Source organism: Podarcis muralis, chromosome 12, assembly GCF_964188315.1.
Source record: "Podarcis muralis chromosome 12, rPodMur119.hap1.1, whole genome shotgun sequence".
NCBI lineage: Eukaryota > Metazoa > Chordata > Lepidosauria > Squamata > Lacertidae > Podarcis > Podarcis muralis.
In genome coordinates, this window is record NC_135666.1 from 26,004,573 (window position 1) to 26,026,813 (window position 22,241).

At 42.0% G+C, this 22,241-nt stretch overlaps 1 protein-coding gene across 3 annotated transcripts in view; it reads left to right on the plus strand.

Annotated features, from left to right (window-relative positions):
* Positions 1-21,913, plus strand: part of ITGA8 (integrin subunit alpha 8) — a 119,647-nt gene extending 97,734 nt beyond the window's left edge. The window contains exons 28-30 of one of the 3 annotated variants that reach the window (XM_028751564.2): positions 1,934-2,035; positions 14,512-14,634; positions 18,957-21,913. In XM_028751564.2, coding sequence (XP_028607397.2) covers positions 1,934-2,035; positions 14,512-14,634; positions 18,957-19,043 — 312 coding nt within the window. In that variant the 3' untranslated portion in view covers positions 19,044-21,913. Of the gene's footprint in view, positions 1-1,933; positions 2,036-8,946; positions 9,064-14,511; positions 14,635-18,956 lie in introns of those variants that run through there. The other 2 variants (XM_028751565.2, XM_028751566.2) reach the window with 2 other exon arrangements.
* Positions 21,914-22,241: the final 328 nt, after the last annotated feature.

The following is a 22,241-nucleotide window of genomic DNA, read 5'->3' on the forward strand; positions in this document are numbered from 1 at the left end:
TGAACAGCAGCTGCAATGGCAGAAAGTAGCCCTAACATAATGGGGTGGGGGTGAGCAAGCTTATGCTGCCGGAAATTCCAAAGAATATAAACATTTTGCACTGGTGAGATGAGAATGCTGGCCTCACTGAAAATGTTATAACACAACGAGCCCCTGAATCTGTTGGTTGTGGAGCAGAGAAGGGAGATCCTCCTTCAAAACAAAGGAGAGTAAGGTGGGCAATGAAGTCTCAGAACTGGAGTTTTGCCAAAGCTGAAACCAAGATATGATCTGATAACAAAACAGGAAATGCTGTGCGTTCTGAATTACGTTCCCGTCATCTAAAATGCATCCAAAAGTAGGGAGTATTGTGTTTGTTTTTGATCAGAAGTATACAGTGGTACCTCAGGTTACAAACGCTTCAGGTTACAAATGCTTCAGGTTACAGACTCCGCTAAGCTCGGGTTAAGAACTTTGCTTCAGGATGAGAACAGAAATCGTGCAGCAATGGTGCAGCAACAATGGGAGGCCCCATTAGCTAAAGTGGTACCGCAGGTTAAGAACAGTTTCAGGTTAAGAACGGACCTCCGGAATGAATTAAGTTCTTAACCAAAGGTACCACTGTACTTTCAGAAGAATAGAAACCGAGGTTTCTTCTTCTCCCACACCCTTTTAAAGTTACCAAGTAAACTTCATCATGAGCCTGTTGTGATTTTAATTGTCATGAAAGCGAGATTTCCATGTGGATTCAGCCAAAAACTGTGTTTGGATCGTATTGTTAGGATAATTCAGATGCTGTGCCAATTCATTCCTCGGCCACTCAACAAGTCTGTGAGCTGCTGGTGCCAAACTATGGAGCAGCTTTTGAGAATGAAACCCTTGCAGTCCAATCCTATACATGTCTGAGCAGAAAAGAGCCCCACTGAGTTCAGTGGAATTTACTCCAAGGAAAGTGTGTATAGGAGGGATGGGGGATGTGCTACTGTCCAGATATTCCTGGGCTCCAACTCCCATCAGACGCAGCCAGCATGTCCAATGGTCAGGGTTTGTGAGAGTTGTAGTACAACAATATTTGGAGGACTGCAGGATCTCCATCACAGGTGGAAGAGGTTCCGGATTATCCCTCTATAAGCCATAAGGATTTACCTGGATGCTCAGGAGGAAGGGTGGGAAATAAATTAAATAAATAACCAAAATGTTCCTTTCAGTTTCTGAATGAAATTGGGAAATATATCATACAGAACATCCCTGAAAAGAATCTCGTTTCAAGAAACATTGGAAGCTTTAGAACAGGGCCGAGGAAACTGGCCCTCCAGATGTACTTGGACTACAACTCCCATCAACCTTGACCATTGGCCATGTGGGGCTGATGGGAGTTGGAGTCTAGCAAAATCTGGAGGGCTCCAGGCTGGCAAAGGCTGATGTACACTATGTGTGTTGATTGAAAGAAAGATGGCTATAGACTTGGTTTGTATGATCAAATCCTGGATTAATCATCCTGGCATACATTTCCTTCTCTCCTAACCCCCTTTGCACAAGGCGGAAAAACAAACTAAGAAGCTGCAGTTAACCATAGCTTCTTGTTAGGTGCTAATTTAGAACTATGGTTTATGGTATCCAAACAAGCCAGGATTCATAAGGCAAACATTCGTTCAAGTGGGGAAATAAACCAGGAAGCCACTGTGAACCATAGCTTCCCACTCTGTGCACACCAGGAAACTATTGTTAACGACTTCCAAACAAGCCTGGACATAAGTCATGATTTACATGGAACTCGTGCATAGCCTAGCTTGTTATGAAGCCACAATTTGTGCAAGTGCAGCTATTCTGGGGAACATGGTATAGCATGTGTATATACTATTTCTACAACATGAGAAGGGAGATCAAACTGATAACTCAGACTAATCAAAACATTATTTGAAAACCTCTGTCTGTATTTCTTTTTTTGTTCCAGAGGAAAAATGACCACTACTCTCTTTCCGTCAATGTGTCATTCGAAGTGAAGAAGATGCCATACAAAGTTCAGCCAACAAAACTCCCTGAAGGAAGCATAGCAGTGAGTAGCACAGAAAACAAATAACACACTGATGCAAAACACGTGCATTGTTTGGTCATCCTGGTTGCTGCTGTATGAAATATTTATAGATGGGAAATCCAAGATAAGTCCTTCCTGCGTTTCTTGTACAGGTCCATCCTTTGAGTACTATTTAAAGGTTATTTGTGTGAGAGAATTTAAAATAAACTGTAACGTTTGCTATGCAGCTGAGTTTCTGAAATAATGATGCTCAGAAGGGGGAATGGGTTAATTTAGACAGAACTCAGTCCATGCAGTTAGAGAATGGGAACCTGCGGCGATTGTCTGTAGGGCTAGGGCAAGCATGGCGTACCTGCAGCCCTCCAGATGTTGCTGGACTGCCACTCCCACCATCCCCAACCATTGGCCATGGTGGCTGGGCCTGATGGGAGCCAACAGAAAGTGAAGGGGCACAGGTCCGCCAGCCCTACAGCAGGGAGGCCAAACAACTGCGGCTGTCTGCTGCCATTTACCACAAGATTAGGCCTTTTGGAAAGGGTAAGATTACTCCAGAACGACAGAGTTCTGCTTGTAGTCCTAGGCTTCTATGATTGATTTATGTGTTCATGCTAAATACGGTTTGACCCATCTTTACTCAGTTATATTGAGGCAGAAGTCTCATTTCCTGTTTCTGCTTGGAAAAGGAATCAGTGGAGGGGGGGGGGGTGATCAGCAAGCCAACCTCAGCTCTTCCTAGTTTCATGCCTCCCAACCTGCTAACTTTATATTGTTGTTTCCTCATGGGCTCTCTTGTGCTTTCTATATAAGACACAGGACTCTGATATAATTCTTGCACTGCACACAAATAAACATATTTCAGATAATATATATTTCATATATATTCATATATTAAAGATATGACTTAGACCTATGTGAAATATTCAGGGTACAGTGGTACCTCAGGTTACATACGCTTCAGGTTACACACGCTTCAGGTTACACACTCCGCTAATCCAGAAATAGTGCTTCAGGTAAAGAACTTTGCTTCAGGATAAGAACAGAAATCGTGCTCTGGCGGCGCGGCAGCAGCAGGAGGCCCCATTAGCTAAAGTGGTGCTTCAGGTTAAGAACGGACCTCCGGAATGAATTAAGTACTTAACCTGAGGTACCACTGTATTTTCATTTTCCTTCAGTTATTAAGCGGTTACAGAAAAATATTACTGTATAAGTCTTTTTTTATATTAAAAGAAAAGTGATTAAGAAGAAATAAAAATGATTGCGCACACTAAACAAGAGTGGTTTCCCCCATACAGCAGGACTAGCACCATAATGAGAAAAGTATATGCAGATGGGGAGGAGTTCAGCCAATAGGCAGGAATTTTTGACTAGCTCATGGCTGGCTTCTCTCTTTGATGCCTACTGTACTGGGATGATTTACCTTTAGGCTCCAAAGGAGAACGTTTTGATCCTTGATATTCATTGCTCATCCAAAGAGGTTCAAAGATACCACAATCAAAGATAAATCCCGGCTCTTTCTGCTTCCCCGCACCCACCCACCTTGCATGTGTTTTGTAGCAGAAACACATGTTACTCAAAATGGCTGCTACGTACTGTCTCCCAGCTGTTCAATTGCGCTCTGCCACAGGTGATCGCCTGCTGTTCTCAACAGGTCTCTGATGATATACTGAATAATCAGATAAGCATTTTTACAGTACTACTTGAGAATGAAGCATATTATTCCACAGAGCTGATTTGCTGCCAGATGCCCAAAACAGCAACTGTAAACTCTTGAAAAATGATAGCGCTTTTATGTCCTCCTAAATCTGGCCATTGGCAGTGGAGGTTTGCCAACCCTGCAGCTTGATGTGCTGTAGGCAGAAGTTCTTTTGAAGTTTCTCTTAGCAATACTTTCCCCCCTGAAGTCAGACAGTCCTGGATTCAGTGTTTGTCTAGGAGGATTTATTCGGAAGGCCAAGAGTCGAAGTAAGTACAAAATTTGGAAATTCATTAACACTTCAACGTTATCATTCAGAATGATGATCCTATCCATGTGAAGTTTTGCTAATGTTTTTACAGAATCATGGTTCAGAAATTGCCTTGAATTTGGCAATTCATTAAAGCTTCAACATTATTGTCATTCAGATTGATAATCATCATCATATTTGTTTGAAGTTTAGCTACTTATAACGTGCTTACAGAATCATGGTTAAGAACTCGCCTTGACTTTGGAAATTCATTAAAGCTTCAACATTATCATCCTCCAGAATGATGACCATATATACTTGCTATCTATCTATCTATCTATCTATCTATCTATCTATCTATCAATCATCTATCTATTTATTTGCTACTTACGCTGTGCTTATTGTTTTGGTGTATGGAGTATTGGTGATGGCCATGACAAGGTTGTTATCCTGAAATACATGAACAAGAAGCTCCAGTTTTCCGTCAACCAACCTTGCTATCTTGTGTCATTCACAAGGCACCACTTATCTGCAGAAAAATTCTACGCTGTAGAGAAAACAGCCCTGCTATTGTTTGTATGACCCCTTGATGAATGTAAATGAGTCAGGAGCCAAGAACTGATCTTGTCAGGGGTTGTTGACTCCCTTTCAACTCACTTCAACCTAGACCACCCCTTGCGACATAAAACCAGAAGCTGACATTAATTAATTCAGGGCCTGTTGTCCCAGGATAAAAGTGTAATAAGATTCTTCCTAAATCATACCAAAGGCCCAACTTGTCCAACATTCCCCCCCCCCCCAACACTGGTCCTCCAGATGTTTCTGGGAAGCTCCCAAACAGGGCAGGAAGGCAATTTCCCTCCCCTGTAGTCTCCAGGAAGGTATTCCAAGGTATATTGTCTGTGGACTTGGAAGTTCAGCTAGCTGTCATATCTCTGCATGTTTCTGTCTCGTGCATGAATGTGTTCATTGCATGCATTATGGATTACACGCGGTTATGTGCCAGAAGAGACCTGCTTTGTCAGACCAATCTAGTCCTGCATCCTGTTCCCCTTAGTGGCCAGCCCCTTGTCTGTGACAGTGATAGGGAACCTCTGGCCCTCCAGGCATTGAGCTGCATCTCCCATCATCCCTGACCATTGGACATGGACTCTGGAGGGAGAAGGTGCACCACCAATGGTCTATGGAAAACCCAAACAGGAAATCGGGGCCATAGCCCTCTACCACTGTTGTTCCCCAGTGGCTGGTACAAATGAACATAGAGAGCTGCTTCAGACTGAGTCAGGTCAGTGGTCCATCTAGCTCAGTATTGTCCACACTGACTGGCAGAGATTCTCTGGGGTTTGAGGTAGGAAGTCTTTCCCAGCCCTACCTGAAAATGCTAGAGACTTGGGACCTCCTGCATACAAAGCAGAGTTTTCAATATAATCAGACTAGATTTAAGCAATTGCCATTTAGGGAAGAAGATAGAGGATGATCTTGAAATACTATCATCATAGTCAACCGAAAGCAAAGTCCAAAGTAAAATATTTCATTTCCTCTGATTTTTAGTAGGATTTTTAAAATGCAGTTAACTTTCTATGGATTGTGCCCTTATATTATCTTGAACAAATTCTTAGTCAATGAAGAAAGGGGGGAGAAATGTACTTGAATCATGTAACTGGTATCTCCTGGTGTGCTATTGGCATAGTGTGTGAACACTTGAACCCTAGCCAGGTTTAAATCCTCTGGGTAGAATTCAGTACTAGGCCTACCTCAGAACAGACTCGTTGAAATGGATGAACACAACTAAGTTAAATTCATTCATTTCGATAGGTCTTCTCTAAGTAAAAGTTAAATTCTACCCTCTCTCTGATGTGATGCTTCTACAGAATCAATGTTCAGGCACATTTCTTTTAAACATGTTTGCTCTCCCTGCAAAGTATACTTATACAAGGGAGTTATAATATGCAAACACACCATGTCAATATTAATTCTGAGTCTAAACTCAGGGGAGCTTTTATCTACTACTTTAGGCCCTTTTTCAAAAAAGAAAAAAAAATGGCAAATGTTTGCCTGAGAGGAACATGCAGAACAATTAAAGAGTAATTTGTTATCTTTCAACCCCTCTAAGCAGAAATGATTAAAGATCAGAGAAAGGGGCTGTTATACACACAAGCACCAATTTCACTACAATAATAGCTCATATACTGTAAGCCTAAAGCTACTGTAACTCTGTGATAGATAAGTCAGAATTTGGCCATTCAGATGCCATTTACCACAAAATGATAATCGGTGAGGATTCGAGAAGTGTATTGAATCTGCAAAGTTTTTTCTACAATGGCTATCTGTATATATATTTGTGCTTCATAGCAGTTAGCCCAGGCATCCCCAAACTCAGCCTTCCAGCTGTTTTGGGACTACAACTCCCATCATCCCTAGCCAACAGGACCAGTGGTCAGGGATGATGGGAGTTGTAGTCCCAAAACAGCTGGAGGGCCGAGTTTGGGGGTGCCTTGCTTAGCCCCTGCAGGAAGCGTCAGAAGGCCGCTAAAAGTACAGTCATACCTCGGGTTGAAGTAGTTGAAGAGCATGTTACTTCCAGGTTTTGCCACTCGCGCATGCGCAGACGCTCAAAATGACGTCACGTGCATGTGCGGAAGTGGTGAATCACGGCACACCCAGACTCAGGTTGCGTTCGCTTCAGGATGCGAACGGGGCTCCTGAGTGGATCCCATTCGCATCCAGGGGTACCACTGTAATGCTGTTAAAACTAGCCTTCATCTATGCATCACCTGGAGCAGTGTGGTTGCAACCAGAAATATATATACACAGTCCTCCAAGTGTGGTTGCACCACAGATTTACCTAATGGCATTATGATATTGGCAGTTTTGTTTCTGATTCCTTTCCTAACGATCCTTAACATGGAATCTGCCTTTTTCACAGCCGTCCGCACATTGGGTTGATGTCTTCATTGAGCTATCTACTATTGACACCAAGGTCTCATTCCTAGTCGTTCACCACCAGTTCAGAGTAGACAGTATTAGATGAGCTGGACAATAGTCTGACCATTTCAAAGCAGCTTCTAGCTCCCATGCAACTGATATTGTGGAAAACGTGTGCCCTCTCCAGAATAACCCTTCTTACCTCAATAGAGAAATGTTCTCCTAAGCATAAGGAGCTCTTTGGCCATGTGAGGCAGGCAGTCTGTGTCACAAGGGCTCTGCCAGAAACACCATATGATGTGCATTAAAAGCTCCACAGCTGCATCACTGACCACCTTGGATAAAAGGATGGGCAAAGGAATATCAGTTGAGCAACTTCATTCCTATCTCTCAAGAGTTTCTCTGTCCTTTGCATTGCCTCCCACCCTCCGCAATAAAAAAGTTGCTAAAAGAGATAAAGCACTTCTGAACTGGCATTAGGCTCACAGCCTTGTCTTAAATCTAAAACCACATGAGAAAATAGTGGAGCCATCCAAGTTGAAGAACGAACACCTACATGAAGTCATAAATAAAATGCTCTTTGGGAATAGCGGGTGGTCCAGTTGGCAGACGCTTCTGTCTCTTTGCCCGTAGTTCGATGCAACCATCTTTCTACGAATGCCAGTAGTTTCCCAATCATAAAGGCATATCTCTGTGCTAAGTGAAAGGGGGTTTTAACACATTTCTCCAGATTGGGGTACGACACCACTTTCAATAGAGGTGGGGAAAGACCATAGATCAGTGCTAGAGTAAATGCTTGGCATTCCTGTCTTAAACCCTGGGGAGACTCTGCAGGTCAGTGTTGACAGGACTGGACTAGAGTGACCAATGGTCTGACTCGGTTTAAAGACATCAGTATAAGGTTCTGCACTTAAGCAGGAAGAACCAGCTGCACCAATATAAGATGGGGGACACCTGGATGGCCATGTGAAAAGGATCTAGGGGTCTTAGTGGACCAAAAACTTAACATGAGTCAACAGTGTGATGCAGCAGCAAAAAAAATCCCTAATGCTATTCTAGGCTGCATCAACGGAAGTATAGTGTCCCGATCAAGGGAAGTAATAGTACTGCTCTATTCTGCCTTGGTCAGACACACCTGGAATACGGTGTCCAGTTCTGGGCAGCACAATTTAAGAAGGATGTAGGCAAGCTGGAGCGTGTGCAGAGGAGGGCAATAAAGATGATCAAGGGACTGGAAACCAGCCTTATGAGGAACGGTTGAAGAAGCTGGGTTTGTTTAGCCTGGAAAAGAGGAGTATCTCAAGGGCTGTCACAAGTTACAAGAAATGAGATTCCGACTAAACATCAGGAAGAACTTGCTGACAATAACAGCTGTTCAAGGGTGGAACAGATTCCTTTGAGAGGTTGTAGAGTCTCATTCATTCACGGTTTTTAAGCAGAGGTTGGAGGGCCATTTGCCATGGATGCTTTAGTTGAGATTCCTGCATTGCAGGGGTTGGACTAGATGACCCTTGGGATCCTTTTTCTTTGATTCTATGATGAGGCAGCTTCCTATGTTCCTCCTGCTGTACTGCATGCAATGTGCACAGGTCAGTGACTTTGCTGGTATATGGCGTGGCTCCTCACTTCATGTGTTTCCCCGTGACAAGGATTATTAGCAAAAAATATTTTAGCTAGTATAGGTTATTTTCTACTTGCCCTTTATCTAACCAGACCCCAGGGTGGTTTATACAGTCCATAAAGTGCAGCACCTCATAAAATACAGCATGAAAATCTAAAATCAACATTAAAACATTATACATAGCAGAAGGCTTCAAGCGTCTCCATAGCGTCTATGTTGATATGGTTCCCATTATCACTTCTTCTAAACAGTGAACAGAAATGCCTTTAGCTAGCATAAAGAAGTCAGCAGCAAGGAGGACAATTGTTGGAATTGCCCCTTTCTTTAATACATATTATAAACCCAAATATGCCTGGCCACCATCTTGCCTTACAAGATGAAATCTGATTTTCTCATGCAAAATAGGGTCATTTTATCAGAACATCTTCTCTCTCTCCTTTAAGAAAGTATCCCCAGTCTTCAAGGTAGTGGAGAAAAACCTGAACATGTGCATGTTCCGAAAACTGCAGAAAATAATGAAGGCCAGGAAGCCCCAAGTTACGTAAGAGAAAAGGTTTGAGAGCCACGCATGGGAAGTCCAGGTGCAAAAATCTGTTCTCATTCATAAAGATCACTGCATGGGTGGCCTTAGACACAATGGCATGTCTCGGCCTAAGCCACCTTGCAGAGCCCTGGTTCAGAACAATAAAATGCCTTGTGGCTCACAACATTCTGTAGAAATGCCACACAGACCATCACAATAAAAATAATTATTCTACTCTAGGTGGTACATTCAGCAACCATGAAATGAACATTAATCCCCTGAGGAGAAATTCAATTCAGATTGCATTGAGAGCCAAACCTTCCTGATTCACATTTTCCAAAACAATATATGAACCAAAACACAAGCATCCTTTGAGATTTACACTGAATTTTGCAATGCAGCTCATCAGCCATTTAACGTGTATGAAGATGCATATACTACAGTAAAGGGTGCATAAAAATGCATATACTGTATAAGTGAGAATAATGTACAAAAAAGCATTGTATTGGGGGATAATTATTTGCACAAATGTGTACATTAGGTAAAATTGCAGGCGCGGATTGCGAACTCTGCAGGTTGTGAACGTGCATCCCGCACGGATCACGTTCGCAACCCGAGCATCCACTGTATCTCTAAACTATAGCCTTTCCAGGGTGGCTTACATTTAATACCAAATATACAGTTTTATCAGTTCCAAAAAAATGAAAACATTCAATTAAGTTTACAATAAAACAATCAGTTTAAATAAACCCAATGGAGTCACCAACAAAAGCTTCGACAGCAATATATACAATAAAACATTTCCGTTAACAGCCAGTGAAAACAGATGGCTTTAAAAAAAAAAAAAGCTTTCTTTAAAATCTGGAGCCAACCATATTTCCCTGAATGGTTTGGAGAAAGTTGATAGAAGGTCTCTCTCTCTCTCTCTCTCTCTCTCTCTCTCTCTCTCTCTCTCTCTGTTAGAATACTAGAACCTGAGGTTATCCAATGAAGTCGATCGTGAGACGATTCAGGGTTCTTCATATAGCACAGAGTTAAAACTATGGAAGCCACTATCACAATATGCAGTAATGGCTGCCAATCTAGGTGGTTTTAAAAGGGGATTGGATAAAGTCATGGAAACTGATGTTATTGATGGCTTCAAGGCATGGTGACTATATTCTCTCTTGTAGAAGGTGCCTCTTCACCTCAATTTGTGCTCTGCTTGTGTATTTGTAAATAAAGCAAACATGACAACGACCCCTTAGGTCAGTGGAGGGGGGGGCTGTTTAGGGAAGTTTTTAATGTTTGATGTTTTGTTCTGTTTTTAATCTGTTGGGAGCCACTCAGAGTGGCTGGGGAAACCCAGCCAGATGGGCGGGGGTATAAATAATAAATTATTATTATATTATTGCAAATGAGGCCCACCAGGCCTCCTCGTTTGGCCTGACAGACCATTTTGGCCAAGCCATGTCTGCCTGTCCTGCACCTGGCATCATAAATGACATTTGGGGGGCGGAGTCAGAATAGCTAAGTCTGGGCTGAGAAGGGATTTGCTGCACCTGGTTGCTATGGCTTCAGGCAAAACTGTGGTAGGTAAGCAGCCCCACCCACTTGACCCACAAGGGGTGGGAGAAATAAGGATCACCAGCTGGGCCCAGTTCCTCATCCTTGCATCTCCACTGTTTTCTCATCCAACGGGAACTAAACCCACTAGGGCCTCCCTTGAAACTGCTTGCCACTTGAGAAATGGGGAATGGTTACATGCTTAAGAGCACTACTAAGATGTCTGGCACTGTAACAAAGAGCATAAATATCTGCTGAGCGAGATCTGTCCTGGAGGAGAGAAAAATCCTTGCTTCTGTTCTCTGGCCAAGTTGGTCCCAGATGTTGTAATGTCTGTAGCATCCACATCCTGCAACCTTCCGCACTAGTTCATTTGTCTCCTTGACTGAGAGTTCTGTGTAGAGGATTGCTGCAAATGAGAGCCATTGACCTTTTCCCCCACTCATCCTGCCCTTATGTTTCCATGCCAGCTAGAGAGCATTATTGAGGAACACAAGGAAAGTCATTGAAAAATATTTATTAGCTAATTAAAATGAGCCCCTTCTACCACGACCACTGAACTTACTGACCTAGGAAGCCTCCACAGTTAATATTCAGTGCTCAAAAGCAACTAGAAAAGTGAGCTATTTAAATTCACATTGCACCATATATTTTAGGGTTGCCATATTTCAAAAAGTGAAAATCTGGACAGAAAAGTTGAGCTTTATTACCCCTGTTATGAGCTGACATACATCTGGGCATTTCAACTGCTTTTCAAAAATTCTGCCCAGACACCATTTTCAACAGACAAATCCCAGACCTATGTCAGCCCTTATAGATTTAGATGTCTTGGGGGTTGGGTATTTGACTTTCTCTGAAATGCTTACTACCTTTGACCAGTAAGTTGGGGTGCTTTATTTTCAATATTTACAATGTGCCTATCTCAGTTTCTGGCTACACTTAAAAGCTCTTGTCTCTATGTAATCAGAATGCAACAGGCCCAATTGGGTAAATCTTTGAAATGGCTGTCAGTTATGTGTCTCTCTGTATTAGCATTTAAACCTACGGTATCTAGGTCTTTGATCAGGAGTAATGGGGTGGTGGATCTCAAGTATTCTTCTGCTCTCAGGAAAATAGTAAACTGATGTCCCCTTTCTCATAAGGTAAAGGTAAAGGGACCCCTGACCATTAGGTCCAGTCGTGACCGACTCTGGGGTTGCGGTGCTCATCTCGCTTTACTGGCCGAGGGAGCCGGCGTACAGCTTCCGGGTCATGTGACCAGCATGACAAACCGCTTCTGGCGAACCAGAGCAGCGCACAGAAACACCTGCCAGAGCAGTACCTATTTATCTACTTGCACTTGACATGCTTTCGAACTGCTAGGTTGGCAGGAGCAGGGACCGAGCAACGGGAGCTCACCCCGTCATGGGGATTTGAACCGCCGACCTTCTGATCGGCAAGTCCTAGGCTCTGATGCCACCTGCTCCTCTTAAATGATCCCTGGCACTGATTTCTACCATTCGCCTTTCCACTCATTCCCAGCCTTCAGTGCGTTCAATCCTCTATTCACACCTGAAGAATAGATTTATTTTTTATTTAATTTTTGTACTGGAAAACCCAGAGAACTGTTTTGTTGGAAGCAAGAGATTGTAGAGAGTTTGGGCATGAATCATTGTTGATAGGTGATTTTAAGTACTGTCATGAACTGCCACCCACTGCCCCATATGGTAAGCTGCAGTATGGCAATTGGGGGAAAGTGGCTGATTCAGAAAGGCACATACTAATGAAGAGCAAATGCAGGTTGCTTTAGAGAAAGGATGAGTTGGTGGTTTTCCAAACGGGGAGACCAGGAGATGAGGAAAACAGAGTGGACAAAGCTCAAGGAGTAGCACTGACTTGGAAGCGATTTCTCAGCTTAGAAACTGCTGACATTGCAGACCTCACCTATAGTCAGAGCTACGTGCTCTGGAGTCCATTGTAGGTCACCAGTCTGACCGCAGGAAAGATCCACGGGCCAACATAGCAAGCATGCATTCAAAATCCCTAGTGGCACTTGCATCTATAGTATACACACAATAGGAAGTCTGTGTTCAAATTCCAGTTAACACACCATTAATCTGAATGGGCAACATCGGAGTTCAGCAGAACCATAAACCTCAGATGGATGGAAACTGGGTATTTCATATATACATCTACCGAAAGAGAGCTTTAGAATGTTGGAAAATGTGCAGGATTAGAAATATATATAATTTGACTTTGCTGGAAAGCACATAATTTTCCTCTGGAGACCCAGTAAAGCCAAACCTTAAGTATATTTCAAAAGCTTCGTAAGATCTATTTATTTGGTCCAGCTTTTGTGGTCAGGGCTAAGCCAGAATGTAGGGGAATGGTGTTAATACATTTTATATTTCTGTTGAACTTCAAGTTATTTTTATATGTGATGTGTTGTAAAAGACTTGTTACCTGCCATTTTACAAAGTGTACTAGACGGTCTTTAAAAATGACAGCCAATGCTTTTTCAAAGTGGGGGGAGGAAAGCTAATGTTACCCTTTTCATGTTATTCCTGTAATGAGAAGACTGAGTGCTTTTGTCTTAGGCGTTTTGTCCAGCAGCATATTGCCCAAGGTATGTAGCTGTGTCAGCTGACTAGAGACCACAATGTCTAATACAAATCATAGCAATGTTGACATTCGTTTTTGCTTACTCCATTGCCTATACAGGCTCAGATTTATTTGGTTTAAGCTATAATATAAATTTAAACCTGTTTAACTGTAGCAAACCTAGGTCTTGTGGTTTTCTGAGTTCAGCTGACATATAGCATTTAGGTAGATAGCCAAGTACAAAATACATGTACCTGTATTTCTACATGTGTCTGCTTCAAAGTGACTTGGCAAGCCAGGCCTCTCCTATATGGTCCCTTCCAGGTGTTGTTGGACTCCCAGCTTCCATTAGTCTCAGCCAGCATGACCAATGGCCAGGAGTAATGGGAGATGCAGGTCATCAAAGCATCAGGATGGCCGTAGGTTGGGAAAGGCTAATACAAGCATAGAACCTTAAGTGCAGAATGATGCTGAGAATCCTTGATAAGTTGAGGCTCCTGTTCCCCACACAAGCTACAGTTTGGAGGTGAAGCCATGGCAGTAAAACCAAACTGAGACTCGGTGTGATGTAGTGGTCAAAGTGCTGAGCTTTGATCTGCTGCTTAGCAACAATTAAAGCTTACTGGGAGGGCTTGGACAAGTCACCATCTTTCAACCTACCCCACAGGGTTGTTTACTCTTATCCTACCTCATGCCTCCAGCAAACTTTGAGGGGAACCAAGGTCTCCTAGCCACTCTCAAGAGCCTTAACAGACTACTGTTCCAAGGATTCTTTGGGGGAAGCCATGACTGTTTAAAGTGGTATGATACTACTTTAAATGTACAGTGGTACCTCGGGTTAAGTACTTAATTCATTCCGGAGGTCCGTACTTAACCTGAAACTTTTCCTAACCTGAAGCACCACTTTAGCTAATGGGGCCTCCTGCTGCCGCCGCGGCGCCAGAGCATTTCTGTTCTCATCCTGAAGCAAAGTTCTTAACCCAAGGTACTACTTCTGGGTTAGCGGAGTCTGTAACCTGAAGTGTATGTAACCTGAAGCGTATGTAACCCGAGGTACCACTGTATAGGTTTTTCTCAAAGTGGGCCTATTAAAATCAATAGGTGTGGCTACCTCATGTCCATTAATTTCATTGGGCCTACTTAGTTATATAAAACATAGTTCTGTACCACTCACTAGAACTGCAAGAACTTAAATTTTGTGAAGTTCTGGCAGATACTGTATGCTGAGTTTTTAAAACAGCGGCCTTACGAATACACCATTAGTTTCTAATTCTGCATATATAATCACTTTCAGGTTGTATTATAACTCATCTTCATTTTGCCCTTTCATCTTTTTTTCCCTTCTCATCTTCCATTTCAGACCAAAACATCTGTTATTTGGGCTACGCCAAACATTTCCTTTATAATCCCGCTGTGGGTTATAATATTAGCCATACTCCTTGGACTGCTGGTTTTGGCTATGTTGACCTTAGCATTGTGGAAGGTATGTAATGTAATGGTGTTAAACTAGAGAAGATGATACCAAAACGAAATGGGGAGGTGGGGGTGGTGGAATGTGTGATCTTCTGAGCAAAATAATCATGGACATACGAGATGGGTGTGTTATTTATTTTGGATCACTGACATGTTTGTGTTTCTGACCTTTCAAAAGAGGTGGCTTGTTTGCATTATTGAAGGCTAGTTAGAAGTGAGCAGTGAGAGATTGGCTGCGATTCCCAAGGCCTATGATCTTCTTTTGTCTGGGGAATTTAGATTTCGGCAGCATGCTGCAATGAAGCATCTCTAGGTTTGTTTCTCCCAAAGTACCTCAAGGAATTCTCTTTTGAAACGTGACCGGGCACCCCCTTCAGAGGAAAAGAAATGTTATCTTTTTAAGGCTGCAAGTGATTTTATTTTAATATTGGTAGGCTCTGTTTGATGTTTTTACTACATCGCTAAAGTCTTGCAATCTCTGAGTCACTAGCAGTTTACAAGTTTTTGTTTCAGGGACTTGGAAACAATTGACTTCAAAGTACTTAAAACTATGTCTCTGATGTGTAGACGTTGTTTTTAATTCCAGCTTGATGGGTGCCATTTCCCACGGTGGTCTATATCATGCCTATTACTGACCATGTTGAGTTCTGAGTCCTCATCCAATGTTTTCCCAGTTATTTCATCTTCCTCTTTCCTTCCGTCTTTCCCCCTTGGTAAGCACCACTGAAACAGGCCTCTGTAAGAGCTTATAGGGAGCCTGCTGATGCATCTGGTCTAGCATCATGTTCTCACAGTAGCCAATCAGATTCCTGTAAGAAGCCTGCAACAGCACTCTGCCTACCAGCAGTTTCCAGCAACTGATATTCAGACGCTTTACTGCCTCTGACCGTGGAGGTAGAACACAGTCATCATGGCTAGTAGCCATTGATAGCCTCTTCCTCCATGAATTTGTCTCATCCTCTTTTGAAGCTATCCATCACTGCCTCCTATAGGAGCATCGCTTTACACTTGTTTACATTGAATCGCATTTGCCATTTTACTGCCTATTCACTCTGCGAATGGTCCTTTTGGAAATCTTTGCCATTTCTTTTTGTTTAAACAACCTAGAACCATTTAGTATCATTAGCAAACTTTGCCACCTCACTGCTCACTCCTAACTCTAGATCGTTTTTTAGCTAAAAAGTGCAGGTCCCGATTCATGGTAGACACCGGTTTCTACATCTCTGCATTCAGAGAACTGCCCATTTATTCCTGCTGTCTGCTCCTTAACCAGATCTTGATCCACAATAGGGTCAAGATTCGCCTCTTATTCCAGGAGTCTTTGGTGAGCTACCTTATTGAAAGATTTTTGAAAGTCCAGATACGTTGTGTCAATCAACCAGATCACCTCTATCTATGTACTTGTTGACACTCTCAAAGAACTCTAACCGTTTCATGAAACAGGACTTGTCCTTGCAGATACGCGCTGGCTCTGCTTAGCAAGACTTATTCTTCTACAGGCTTGGTTATTTTATCTTTAAGAATACCATAGATACCACATACCAAAATTGTGTGTAACTAAATTAACTTTAGATGTTTATTCATTTTATTTGCTACATTTATATCCCACCTTTCTTCCAACAAGCTCAAGGCAGGATCCCATAATTCTCCCCTTTCTTGTTTTATCCCCAAAACAATCCTGTGAGAAAATCCAGAAAGCCATCTGGTTTGGACATACTTTAACACCATGATAACACCGTATATCAAGTGCAGTAATTTAAATCAAGGCCATTTAAATGGTTACTTAAATCCCCAAGAAGAAGAAGAAAACCTTAGTAATTGATTCAAAATCACATTTCCCATTTTATTACTAATGCATTTCTTGAGCAAGAGTGCATGCTAATTGAATGCTACGAATATTAAAATATATTGGTTGGCAACTAAACAGGACTTTTATCTTGCTAAGATCATAACCCAAAGTTTCTGTCATGTAGCCCACTACATGCCTTTTGCACTACAGAGTGATGTCTGTTTAGCATGAATTTAATAGATATATTTTTTTATTATTTGTACGTGTGCAAGGACACTAAGCAAATCGTTTCATGGAAGACATGGGCCATAATTCTGCAGAGTTAAGTGTGCTAGACTGTGCCCTGAACTTTTTAGAAGCAAAGCTGACAAGTATTGTGTCAAACAGTAATGAGATGAAATGTAAATATTCATGTTGTTTGGTAGATAAGAGTGATGAATATTCATAACTTGCAACAATAATAAATGCCGTACATGGTTTATTTTCTCATATTTATAATGCTTGACCTCAGAAGTCAAATCTTGTTCCCCAGGGTTTCCCGTTAACATAGAATAGCAAGTTTAATGCAGAAATGAAATTGTTTGACAGAGGGTCATACATTTGGTTTTGAACCGTTTTTTAAAAACAACAACAAGCCTAATACAATACAGTTAAAATAAACAATCTGAAACATCTGATTTAAAATAAAATAAATATTTATCTACCTTACCACTTGTTTCATGTCCGTTTCAAACTTCTTTGTTCCCTTCCATCTTTTTAAAGTTTGACATTAAAAATGTAGAAAATGCTCAGGAACTCTCACATTGACTTTTGGCTTCTGAAATAAATCATGTCAGTTCCAAGGTATCAGGTTGGCAGTTCAGCAAGGAAATCCTCCATACATGGCAGATAGGCCTGTATAAAATCTGACCAGATCCTGCCAAAGCTTCGTTTCCCCTCTGTTTTTGCAGGAAGACACCAAAAACAGGAGCTCTGTGGAGCCCCTGGCACACATGTTGGGTGGGCTTGTTTTCTTCTTGGAGGGTCACAAGTTGGCCGGGCTTGGCACAGTAACTCAGAAGAACAGAGCAAGCGTGCTTCTTGTTCCTATTAATCCTTCCAAAAGATAATTTCAAAAACTGCCATGCAGAGATTTAATATTTTAAAAATGCATTCCATTCCTTTATATCATCTCTGTTTGAACTTAAAAGCTCCCCAAAGGATGGTGCAGATAATCAAATCCAGTCGCTTAGACTAGTAAGTCAAGCAGGTGAGAGGCTTTTGCCCAACACCAAACTCTTGTCATTTCGTCATCTACCCCACACTTACATCTTGCCTCTGAGAACAGGTCAACTTCAGGACAGGTCAACCACAGTGCAAGTTTGTATGACATGGCAAGGGAACAGATAAGACTCGGCAGAGCACTCGCCAACTGTTCTGATCTACCCCACTAGATGATTCATGGCTCACAGCTGTGAAGGTTTGCAGACTAGAGCACAGATGCTGAACACCTGGTTTCCACCAGCACCAGCAACACTTGCTCCACGGTCACCATCACAGAACCAAAGGTGGTTGGCATTCCAAAGATGAAGAACTACAGAGTTGCCATTTCCCCAGGGTATCTTTGTCCCAGGGTATCTTCCAGCAGCCTTGTCAATACATCACTGCAGCAACATCTGGAATAGCATGGGAGGCTTAGGGCGTATTCAGATAAATAGCTGAAGTTATAAATGATGCCAAGGTGGGTCAATTAATTTTTGCTCAGAAGGCTGTTCATTGTTGTGAAAGACACAGCTCAGTCTTCACTCAAAAGCAAGCTGTGAGAATGAATAAGATTGCAGAATTCCAAGGGGCTTATGACTTAGCAGGCTGAGTCCATATAACTATGACATTGCAGGACATTCAAGCAGCCCTTTTGCTGCTGCTGCTGCTGCTTTTTTAAACAATATCACCTTGTAGTGGCTTCTCCATTTCAGTTTCCACCTTGACTGTTTGTTCAAATGAATTCGCTTTTTAACTGAGTTTCCAAGGTGCAAACTCAATAGCCTTTAGTCCAGAATAGCTTGATTGAGCTCAGTGGCTGTGAGCAATTCATGCCACACCAGATTTTCCCCCTGAAACATTTCGTTTCAGTGATTGCTCCTACAGGCAGTCCCGACTGCTTTTGGGGGGGCTATTCAATCTCATGCTGCACTTAGCCAATCACACAAATTTGTGGAGGCATTTAAAAACAGCTTCTGCGTGGTATAATTCTATATGCAGCCAGTGGGGGAGCAAGGGGTTTAATGTTTGGAATCCCTGGATATTTGGTTGTGAGATCTTTTTAAGGCTTGAAAACTTCTCAGAACCAGGTAACCAAGCTGGTTTGTTTGTTTTTAATACAGAGATGGTTGATTAAAATTTAAGGCAAAAGCACTGCCAATGCATATATATTTCCTCTACATGTTTATACAGGTGTATGACACCAAGCCATAATGTCTGAGTCTGAGGGCAGGACCTGAAAAAGGGAGAAAAGATGGTTGCTTTGCCAACTTGCCTACACATGACTCTTTGTTTTGTTCCAGTGCGGCTTCTTTGACAGAGCAAGGCCCCCTCGAGATGACATGGCTGACAGGGTGCAACTGACAAGTGACAAGACTACTGACACATAGGAAGAGGAGAGTGGTCCTGGTCAAGAGCAGAAAAGTACAACAGATTCCACTTACCAGGAACTTTCTTGCCAAGATGTGGTCGTAATCCAAACTATGCAGAGTTCTACGCATTCACTACATAAATGACCTTAGAAGGGAAGACAAGAACAATGATCACTGCCTCAAAAACATAACCAGCTGATGAGCAGCAAAAAGAGAGAGAGAGAGTTTTATTTAAACAAAGGATCACTTGAGTCATTCACACGTGGACGGCATTAGAAGCACTCCTGTAGTCTGGACCATGTGGTGGCGAATCGCCTGGCTTAAAGACAAAATGTTCAAACTCTACTGTATCATGGCATAATGTTGTGGTGACTCCCTAAGGATAGGAATTTCTATGAAACTCTGGCTCAGGGAGACAAGCAATATTGTTGGTACTGTGAAAGTACTTCTGACAAGCAAAAGTAGCCTTCTAAAACACTTTCCATAAGCGAGGCACAATTATTTATTTTTCCATCTTTTTGTAGGCTGGGCATCCTAACCAAAATAGGCTCTGAAGTTTTATACTGATGGTAACATTACTTTGCATGTAAATAGAGTGGATGTATCCTGCACATTCCATATACCAGTTATAAGAGTCGGAACGGAAGCAAAAGTATATATTATTTTATAGGATGGAGTGTATGATAAAGAACTGCAGAATCACAGGCCTGGGAAGTGACCCTGAAGATTATAGTTCAACCCTGAACCCTAAGAAACATGACATAGTATCTTCCATTTATTTAATCGCCCCACACCGTGGACATAGCAGATTAAGGTTATCCACTATATCATGATTGCCAAGCAAAGAGAAGTCTGGCATCCCATGTTAGAGACACAGAGTGCAATCCTATACTCAATTGAAAGTCTGGAACTTACTCCCAACAAAGCCTATATAGGATTGCAGCCTAATTGTAGAAAAGACAGTAGTAAATTGTACATACTCAAGTAATACAATCCAGTTACTGCTAGTAAGGTGAAATAAGAGGGGCAATGGCTCAATGACAGGGCACTTGCTTTGCATGCAGAAGGTCCCTGACATTTGCATTTAGGGCTGGGAGTGTCCCCTGTCTGAAAATCTGGAGAATTGCCATTTATCACTGTAGATGATACTGGGCTCGATGGGCCAATTGTCTGACTGGGCAGCTTCCTGTGATCCTAAGCCACATACAATAAGGTGAGGCAAAGCGGAAAAAATCAGCTGGCCAACCTGATTTGGGAGAAAACATCCAATGTAAATTAAACGAAATCAGTTAAGCCTTTGCTGCAAAACAAACCCCGTTCACCAAGCCTTCTTAAGGAAAGTTCAGCTTGGGCTCACTAGCGCAAGTGAGCTTCCAACATTCAGCATCTGCTTCCAATTGAGACAACCACTGATGATTCAAAGTGAAGAAGATGTAAAGTGAAACAAAACCTCCCCTAATCCTAGTGTGGCACATCTGTATAACAGATTAAAAATTACCTTTATAAATGTATCCAGATCTAGTTTGAAACCAACGTAAGGGTCATGTCTTTCTTTTTTTGCTCCCAAAGCTTTCCTAAGGAAGTTCCATACTATTGGATTTTTAGCAAACCATTTGGAGACACTTGGACTTTTAACAACCCAATCCAGCAAGTCTCTTTTTTAACATGAGAGCTGCGGTGCATGTGTAGGGAACTCCTGCACATGGAATGGTTTCCCATTAATTTCAATGGAGAGGGCTAATCTGTGTGCATTCCTTTTCATGTGTGGAAACTAGCAGGGTGCCACTGAGAGTAATGGGGTCATGGCTCATGGAGGAGCACCATGTACACACCTGGTTTCTGAATTGCAATTATCTTTTTTATTATTATCCACAGTTGACTTTTGTTTTCCTGTTGTCTCTTACAAATTTATCTAGCATTAGTCCTGTTCAGACTAGTTTAGGCCCAGTAATTTCAGCAGGATGATCATTGGACCTAATCCAGGAAGATTTCCAAGGTGTTCCTGTAAACATGAGCTTTCATAATAGGCACCAATCCATTGGAATGGCTGGACCAGATTAGCTTCCACTCATGATGAACCTTGCTTAAAACTGAATGCACTGGGATAAATTGTTTTTTAAAATATATCTGCATGAGGTTTTGAACTTCCTGTACCTTCTATACTCATATCCTTTCAATCCACAAGTAAAATTCTCAATGTAAATGTGCTGAAAAGTACTAACACTGCTCACTTTCTTCCCTTCTCCCTGCCTGGCTTGTTGAAGTCATGTTTAGCACCCTATGACCCAGGTTCAATCGTTCCCATTATCCTAATTGTTGCCTTGCCAAAACCCAAACTACTATTGCCAAAGACTGGGAAGAACAAATGGACAATTGGCTTCTGAATCCCTCGTCCAATTAACTGTTGAGCTATGTTTTTACAGAGAACCATTCAGAGGGCAGGGATCAGTTCTTGGTTGAAACAAGGCAGGACAGTGAAGATGGGGGCTTCCTCTTGCTACAACCATTTTTACTTCTCTTATGCACTCATAAGATGCAGAGGTTGACTGCCTCAGGTATCAAAACCATGCTGCAGATTTCTACCCCCTTGCCAGCTTATTCACATAGCCACCCTTGGAAAAGAGGTGAGTTGTATCTCTTTTCTAAATGCTGAATTATTGACTTAAACCCATAGTTTATCCAGAATGGTGGCTTGGCTGAACACCTACACATCAACTACAGATGGATGAAACATCATTAGGAAATGTGGATGATATATATTTTTTCTATGTGCAATACTTTATATTATCTATGTACCTGGCGCATGTTTACACTGGCATTTGTGATTCTCTGAAAACTTTTGAATATATTGATTAACAACCAAATAAAAAAATAACTTCCCTGCCTTACTTTCAGGCTTTGTTAGCATGTGTTTAAAATGTTTTCAGTTTAATATGGGTCCTCTGATGCCACAAGATGTACTAACACAATGGAACTGGCTCATTGCTTCCCTATTACCATGGGAATTTTACAAGGGCTGTCCTATGGATTTCTTACATAGGCTGATCCCATTCATTTCAATAGAGAAGGCAGGTCCTTTGCACATCCTACAAATCTGCTCCTCTATTTAAATGAATGGAATCAACACAGTGCAAGAAAGCAACTGGGCATTCATTGAAGCACCCAGAGCAATTGGGATTGAAATGAACTTGCATTTGATTCAATAGGGATCAACAA